The sequence below is a fragment of the Pygoscelis adeliae genome, unplaced genomic scaffold, assembly GCF_000699105.1.
Source record: "Pygoscelis adeliae isolate BGI_AS28 unplaced genomic scaffold, ASM69910v1 Scaffold55, whole genome shotgun sequence".
NCBI classification, from domain to species: domain Eukaryota; kingdom Metazoa; phylum Chordata; class Aves; order Sphenisciformes; family Spheniscidae; genus Pygoscelis; species Pygoscelis adeliae.
In genome coordinates this window covers 310,494-319,263 of record NW_008824804.1, presented here as the reverse complement: position 1 = coordinate 319,263, position 8,770 = coordinate 310,494, and the positions used below count along the sequence as shown (strand labels likewise).

The window sequence follows — 8,770 nt, the reverse complement described above, 5'->3', positions numbered from 1 at the left end:
TGTATTTGTGTTAGTACACATAGATTTCATTTGAAACATGTTCTTATATTCAGTTTGTTCAAAAGCTATTTAAATACTTAACCAATACCTATTCAAATACTTTGCTATAGTTGCATCCCTGAATCAACACCTAGAACTTGGATTAAGTTAGCTGACAGAAAAAGAAGACTGTGACTTTTGACATGTTCAATGAGCTAAAGTTATCCTGTACACTTAATTATGTCTGACCTTTACATTAGTGCTCCACACAAATTTGTCTTGCTCCAGTAGTATTATACAAGAGAGATAAATTTCAACTGCTTTATTTCTTAGTGCCAGAAATTGACTGGAGGAATGAGAAGGGAAGATTTGTTTGGGGATTTTATGATTCAGGGATAAATTTTGAGATGAAACTTTTTATTTGGAAATCTCTGACTAGTTGGTAGTGAAGAGCACTAAAACATGTTGTCTTAAACCAAATCTAGAAGTCAAACAAATAGGCACTAATAATTCCTTAGAAATACCTTCAGAAAGAGCACCTCCTTGTTGAGAGCAACAACTTGCTATTGCACCTGGGTGTGTTTTTTACACAGTTATTATAAATTATAACTACTGTAAGATTCAATACACTTATCCGTGTTCGTTAAATATTGTCTTCATTTTATCAGAACAGTGCTATTAATCAGGAGGATTAAGTTAATACTTCCACAGCAGATCACAGTGTACCCTTTCTTCTGTGTCAGTATCATAAATGGAGATAACACCTCTGTCCTGGTGAAAATCAAGTCAGCAGGTTCTGGCTGACACAGCTGTTGGCAAAAGTTCCTTGTGCAGATACAATGGTACTGCCGAAACAGCACTGCCAGCACACTTTGTCTCGTATCCAGGGCTGGTATACGGTGCATCAGCAATAGTGCAGTCCTGCCCACATGAACTGCATCTGCACCAGGAGCATTTTGGTATGGCATAGCAAAATGCTAGCAGTATAGCACAAAAGGTGGTTTTGCATAATGCTGGAAATCGCTTTCAGCTCCAAACTGGTATGTTGGTCTTTGTAGTTTTTCTTGTGCTGTAGAAAGACATTCGAGCCACTGCTGTCACCTCAAACACAATGGTAAACTCCTGTGGCATCCTATCATGGTAAAGCCCCCTCAAATATGGATAAAGCTTTGTAGAACAACTCCCAACCAAACTAACAGCAATTTTCTTTTTTTTTTTTTTTCCCAATATCTTAGTATACCTCACAAACATTACTAAGATGAGCTTCACAAAATGCTTTTGCTATTGTCATTCCCATTTTGCAGAGGGGAACACAAAATTGTATTCGTCCTTCACTGGGTCACTAGCAAGACAGGCTAAAACTTGCAACTCCACTCCCCTGGAAAGCATCAGAGTTGGGTATGTTGCTGTGGGCCAACACTGAATGTGAAAAGTGCCTGGGGAGAACTGTCATCTGTGTTCTTCTCCTTTAGTTAACTTGTTTCCCTGGCAAACTTTAGATACATTAACTGTGATACCCTTTTTGAAGCCTCCAGCTATGACTTTCCTTGACACATTCTAGTTATCCTCCATCATTTTGATTCAGGACAGTCTCTTACCTCCCAGACATTTTGTTGTGGGGAAAAGATAGGAGGCAAAGGAGCACTGGTAAGAGTTTTACAACCCTGTAAATGTATCCACCTTCAAGTAGACATTGCTGCTCAACAGGAGAAAATCTGATAAGAAACAGCTGAGAGGGGAGCAGAACAACTGACTGCTGTTGAAGTTACTAACATTTAATATAAACTAAAGTCAGACTGAACATCTACCACAATATTGTTACTATAGATCAGTTGGAGCCTAGGCTAAAACATTTTTAAGGAATATATGCTTGGCTATAAGCTTCTCGGAAGGAAAGGGAAGCTTTCCCTTCTCTGTGGGAAAGGAAGCATTAACATCTGAATGTCAGATGTTCCAAAATATCCTTAAAGTACTGGGGTCATTGTGTAAACTTCGGCGAACAATGAACGCTCGTGCCGACACACTGAAGATTAATTTTCTTACCGACAGCTGTGCAAGCCCTGAGATCAAGCCCGAAAGATGGAAGCAATTATCTTGTTTCCAACAGAAACTGAGAAAAAGAATAGGCATATTATATTGAGATCAATTTCCTGAAGTATTTGTGCACTTTTTGTGTGTTTTAGATGGGCAATTAGCAAAAGATTAGCTGTTGTGTAGATACACTGAGCATGACTGGCCTTTACACAAAGGCTCAAGCAGAAAAAGGGAGTACTAAAGGGAGTGAGAAACAACCCCTGAGAACATGCTCAGTGCTTCTGGCTTTCCCAGCACTGGCAAAAATTCCCCATTTTGATACAGGGGAGCATTTATCATTCTTCCTTCCCATGCCTTTTCCCTTGTTTCACCTCCTCCCCACTTCTCCAGTTTAAGAACTGCTCGAGGTCAGACCCTAGGAGCCAGAGACCAAGGGGAGTTTGCTAAAGAGGCACCAGATGTAGGCAAAAGGCAGCTGCTGGGGCAAGGGCAGGAGCAGATACTGGGGCTGTGCTCAGGGACCTTTGGCAAGGGACGACAGCAGCAGTGGGTGGGACACCAGAGTGTGCAGATACAGGGGCAATCTCTGTTGCCAGCAGCTGCTGAGACTTCAGGAGAGGAAGCATAAATTAAAGCAGTCTTTGGCCGTTCTTACTTACAATGTTACCAAGCAATCAGTTTGGCACCAAATGTGTGTATTAAATGCATGTATTAAAGCTCAGAAACAGGAAGAAAGCCACGTGGATTTTATCTAAAGTCAGTGCCAGATCTGCTTCATTGCTGAGCTTCATTTTATGACTCTTTCAGTTCTCCACCGAGTCAATCTTAAATAAAAGACCTGTGCTAATTATAAGCCACAAAATGTTCATGCTTGAACAATTGTGTTAAGGCTCCTGTCCTCTGTAGGGTTGTGTTCATAAGACAGCAACATGCTAACGTGCGTAAGTGTGCTGTCCTTCTAGTTATGGTGGTATGTATCATGAAAAGGCACTGTGAGAGGAGGCACAGTCACAGTAATATGATGACATAAATATGTAAGTGTAGCTTTACCCTTAGTCTGCTGAGGCAGATACATGTTTCAGAGGAAGGCCTGTCCCTTTTCTGGACCATTGGTGCTGTGTCAGTTTGTGAACTACACTCTTTTTGTTAAGGGCTTAACTATAATTCCGTCTGTGAGGGGAAATTAAAAACAACATCTTCGTAAAATAAACCACTTAAAAATATTGCAAAACAGGATTGATAGAATACCATCCTCCATTTCAGCTGTCCTCCTGGTATTTTTTTGCCCAAACCCTCTAAGAACAAACACCAATGATTTTTAGTGTGGGACAATTTTTATTTCCAGGAAACAATATATGTTGATGCCATTAAAATAGCATAGAAGACATTTAGCTTGTTGAGCTTGACATGGCATGTGTACTCCTGTCCCTCAAGCACAATGTGATTGCTTTGATGCTTTTTAAAATAACAATACAATATGACCTTACAGAAATTATAGCTGTATTGATTGGTTTGAAACCAAAGTAAAAATAGGATGGCAGAAATCATTACCACTACTCTCAGAGGCAGTCCATAGTACTAGTTACTGAAATAAGCTTATGTCTGGAAATGAAGCTGAACCAGTACTGTATGATCTGAAAACCCTTTGGTATTAGGTGCTTCTGTCAGGTATAAGACTTATGTAAAAGAACCAAGAGTTGCAGATGCCTGTGAAAATGGGAAGTATAGATTAGTAAATAGCAGGATATATAGCCCCAAGAAAATATATTCTTAGTTACTACCAACAGCTGCATGTGGCAACTAGTAATGAGGGAGACAAATCTACCTATACAGATCTGCAGCATTTTGCTGGAAGATGCATAACGCTGTCAGGTGTAGATACACTGGTGATTTAGCAATGCGCATCAAGCCTGTCTAAAGTGATGTAGTCACAACCATATGGATGCACAGCCTTACTACTCAGAGAAAGGCTGCACAGGTCCCTGTTGTGCTGATACATTTATAATAGCATCCGGGCCAGAGTAAATGCAAACGTATACAGGCCATGTTTCAGGTCCCTTGCAGTCCAAGGTCTGTAGATTCATGTGGCCACTATACCAAGTTGGTTTGCCTTTCTTACTGCTGTTTGTTAAAAAAACAAAGCAAAACAAACAAAAAAAACCAACAAACCTTACTCTGAGTGTAGGGTTTTCTCCTGGATTTTCTTAGAAAGCATTTCAGGATCTGTGGGATAGATCTTCAGTTGTTATAAACAATCACAGCTCCCTTGAAGCCAGCAGGGCTTCTTAGGGTTACCTAGTAGCTGAAGGCTTAGCACCAGGCTTATACAAAACATATATGCATTCAAACATGTGTGCAGCAGCTGGGTGCCTGAAGTGCCATAACCCGACACCTGGGAGGTCTCATTTTTTGTACTTCCCATCTCTCTCTTACAACTTTCACCACCTGCATCTTACCAGTGTTCAGCCCCTCACCCTGAAAAAGCATCAACAGCTGGCAGGGTTTGGGGCATGCCTGGCTCTCTGTGGTGGCCTTCTCACCCATCTCTTCTACAGGTCTGTCAACTTCTAAAACCACCAATACATGACTCCACAGGACACAGCGGTTCTGTATCAGTTTAATCTCCTTTGCAGGCATTCAATAAAACACAGCTGATGCAGATCAAGAGCTTTAATCTGCATGTCAGGCCTGGGAAAATTGAACCACATGGAAACTAAACAACTATCTACTCCCTCCGCACTTTAGCCCTACAAATGTAACTGTAGGAAGCCTGTTTCCTACCATTTCTGTGGTAGGGATGTGTCCCTCAATGCCCTGGAAGTGCTCCCTCATCAGTTCAGGACAAAGCAGAAAATTCAGACCTGGACAATAGAGTATCTTGTCTGCATGTAGGCCATGCTGCAAATTCAACACAGCTGAGCTAGAAATGGTCCCTGTCACACTCAGATAAACTCAAACATCTGATAAGACCTGGAGCACCTGTGGGTCAAACCCCGTATCTGGCTCATCTGGCCACAAAAGGCTGGGTCTTTGCTTTATGAGAGTCCTGCCTAGAACCTGCCAACAGATGTGAGGCCTGAGTTTTTGAGGTTATGAAGGGTCCCAGTTTCTTTTAGTCTCAGTGGGCACTAGGAAAACCCAGCACGCTTTACATTTGGAATGCTTATTTGGGTGCTAAAGCTTATATACTCAAAAACAGGAATAAAAGCAAATTCTGCTGCTTCCTCTGGAAAGAAAGCTCTTGGCAGTGTGATTCTCCTGCACATAAAAGGAAAGACACAGAAGTCTGGGCAAGGTCCTTCATCATGCACCGTTGCTGGGAGAGCGCTCTGTAGCAGAGAGAATCTGCCCTGGGTGCTCTGATTTAATATCCAATACTCAACAAAGACCTCTTATTTTGCAGGCCAGGCTTTCCTCCCTCCATACAACACGACTTCATGCCTCTACCAAAGGCTCATCTTCAGGGCACCTCAAAGGCTCCAAGGAATTTCAAGAAGACCAAGATGTCAAATGCAACTGCCACAGGAAGGCAAGCAGAATACCTTCAGCAGACAGCTCATGCCCAGAGACAAGAACAAACTCCGTCCAGGAATTTGCAGAGTCCTTCAAAAAGCAATTGCATCTCAAAAGCAAACGCTCAGTTTCTTTGGTAGGTAACAACCAATAGCAGCCTTAAGATCACTTCAGAAAAAAACCCCAAACCAGCAAGCAGGCCAGCTTTATCCCTGGTGTAATTGCTGTGGCTTTGCTGGGGGAAGAGCAGAAATAAACTTGAATTAGAATTCCACAAATGATGTGGTCCTTACCGTAGCGCAAACAAGGTTCAAGTGGCAGTATCGTTCGTATGAGCATTCTTGATGTAGTGTTACCATCTAGAGTTATTAAAAAATGCGTATTTTCAAAATGAGACACCACACTGGCTGTGACAATGTTTTCAGAGGTTTCTACGGCTGTGCCAACAAAACATGACGATATAAACTCAGGTTTGCTTCACTTTTGCTGTAAGACCCAGCTCTCTTTCTCACTGCTGCTGACCTGGTTTAACCATATAAGGTGTTATCTGTAAGATTGGCAGACATCGTGGTGTTTGAGAGGCTTCTCTTTTACCCCTTGGGGCTCCATCCATCTGCTTTCTTCAGTGTCACCACACAGCTGCAGCAGCAGCCGTTGCTATATGTGGCTGAACATATTTTCACTGTAAAGGCATGCAGCCAGCAGGAGATTCTCCCCCCATTTCATCCTTGTCTTCTCCCCGTCATTCTGTCCTGAGGCATGAGCATTTTCTGCATGGTTTGTGCTGATGAGGTAGCCAATAACAACTTTTTGCCTATGACACTTTAACACATTTTTATTATTATGATACATACTATCTGGTGTAGCATACAATGGAAGGAAGGGTAATAAACCCTAACTCACTTTTAAGTATCAGAAGAACACTACCGAATTCAGTCACCCTATTGAAAAAGCTGTGCTTGAATAGCACTTGACATGAGCACCAAATAACAATGGAGGGAAATATGGTTTTTTTTTCAGTTTGTTGCACTAACAGTTTTGTATGGAGAAGTAATTTTCAGCTCTCTTTGCAGACCTTCTGTGCAGCAACAAGACAGAAAAAAATCTCTTTTCAATAAGCAGCATCATTACATGATCAGTCCCACAATTATAGTCCTTGCATGCCCAGTCCTCTAAGAATATGCAGAATTATGGTGATGACAACTCTGTTATGCAATTGTTAAGATTCTAAGTGCATTCTCTAATCTTCTTTTTCCCCATTAGGAACTACTCAGAATTTATTTCATTTGGAACTTCACATTGCCTCATTTGCCAACCCTCACCAGTGGTTATCTGGTTTATCATTTATCATTTCTCAAAAGTGCCTCCAGCTAGAAAGTCTGTGAGTGTGTAATAATTGTACAATAGGTATAGTGAGCATAATGCACTAAATACGGCTTCAGTTCCAGTTAAAAACATTTATTCTGGTACCCTTCTGTAATCTGCAGCGAGGTGTGCCAGGTGGTATTCTAATCTACCTTTCAAGTAGACCAAATTGTAGTCTTTCCCTCAGTCATCATTGAAGTTTGGGAGATGTGAAGGACTTCAGAACCTCGAAGAACTGAGCAATAGGTGTTACAGATCTGAAAGGAAATTTGGGAGTGTGCTTAAACTTGTAGCTCCAAATGGAGTGGCTTTTTTGCATTCAGAGCTCTGTGGGTGTAATTCAAACCACTCTTTACATGACTACACAAGTTAAAAGAAAAAAAAAAAGTGTGGGAAAGGTAATCCCATTTCATCTCCTTCCCTGCATATTGCTTTTCTCTTATAAAAGTGGCTTTGAGGACACTTCGTGATATTTGGCACTTGTTTTCAGTGAGATCTTTGCAGCTAGCACTGAACAGCCTTCAGGCACATAAAGATGGATCAAGTGAAAGGACAGAAACATGGAGTCTGGGCTGAAATCTGAGTCTCTGCCTTCTCCCCTCCTTTCTCCTCTCCCCCTCAAGCCCTCCAAACAGGTGACCCTCCTACCACACATAGGGTACAATCAAAAGCATGTGACCTCTTGCTGAGTTTTAGGATGGCTGGCTGGGGCCTTGAATTTGAGCCCATCATGTTAAAGCTGATCTTGCTGAGGTAGGTGACTGGAATATTTTATTATACATTACTAGTGAAATAAAATACTGAGATTTTGTTGTTCATGTGGGAGTCACTTTTAATTCCCTGCTATTTTTCTCCTGCCTTTTAGCAACCTGAAGGCATGAAGGAGAGAAGAGAAAGAGAGCGATTGCATTTGGGAAAAAACAAGTCTCACAAGAGAATGGGAGAGAAATCAGAGCCAAGGAGAGAGCAGAAAGAAGATGAAGGTTCAGAAGTTGTACCTGCAAAATACAACAAACAGTTTCCATCACAAGCAAGCACTGAGAAAGGATATTTATGCACAGGCAGCCAGAATGCATTGGGATAATGAATTTTAACACTCTACCTGAAGAGCAGAGGGAGCATTCTTGTTTTGTTTTGACTAGAAGAGGCCTGTTAGCTAGAATAAACCCTGACCTATAAAATAAAAGTAAAATTCAACTGCATCATTGACACCATGTTACTACCTTCCTGTCTGTACTTCGTCCATTAGGAATGTGACCCTTGTCTTAAGAGGAGTGTGTCTGGAGCAAGATCCAAGTTAGCAATGAACGACTATAAGAGGATTTCAGGCAGATTCAGCATTGCAGCAGGACAGTGGTGGATGTGTTCATTTAAGAGGAGAGCATGTATTTATTAGAGAGCTGTGCAAAGTCATCCAAAGCCTTATGTTTCTGTTTTAATTGAAAACGGGCCTATTGCTAGGTTTGGGAAGGAAAAAGTACATGTAAACTGCCACCTGCTTCCTGGCCCTGACCTTCACTTAGATTTGGCTTGGAAACAGGTATCTTTTTTCTTTTACATTCTCTCAACACCAAATTTACCGGAGTAATAGAAGAGAGGTCCCTAAGTTCTTTTCTACACCTTCCTGATGTCTCACTTCTCTCTGCTTTTCCTCACTGTCACTGGCAATATAACTCTTGTTTCTCTGGCATAGAATCATAGAATCATTAAGGTTGGAAAAGACCTCTAAGATCATCGAGTCCAACCGTCAACCCAACACCACCATGCCCACTAAACCATGTCCCTAAGTGCTGCATCTACATGTTTTTTAAATACTTCCAGGGATGGGGACTCAACCACTTCCCTGGGCAGCCTGGTCCAATGTTTAACCACTCTTTCA

General features: G+C 41.6%; 1 protein-coding gene across 1 annotated transcript in view; it reads left to right on the top strand.

The window, feature by feature from the left end:
* Positions 1-8,770, top strand: part of LNP1 (leukemia NUP98 fusion partner 1) — a 17,653-nt gene that overhangs the window by 1,584 nt on the left and 7,299 nt on the right. Inside the window, exons 2-3 of the mRNA XM_009324034.1 lie at positions 5,417-5,662; positions 7,757-7,963. Of these exons, the coding sequence (XP_009322309.1) occupies positions 5,417-5,662; positions 7,757-7,963 (453 nt within the window). The remainder of the gene's footprint in view (positions 1-5,416; positions 5,663-7,756; positions 7,964-8,770) is intronic.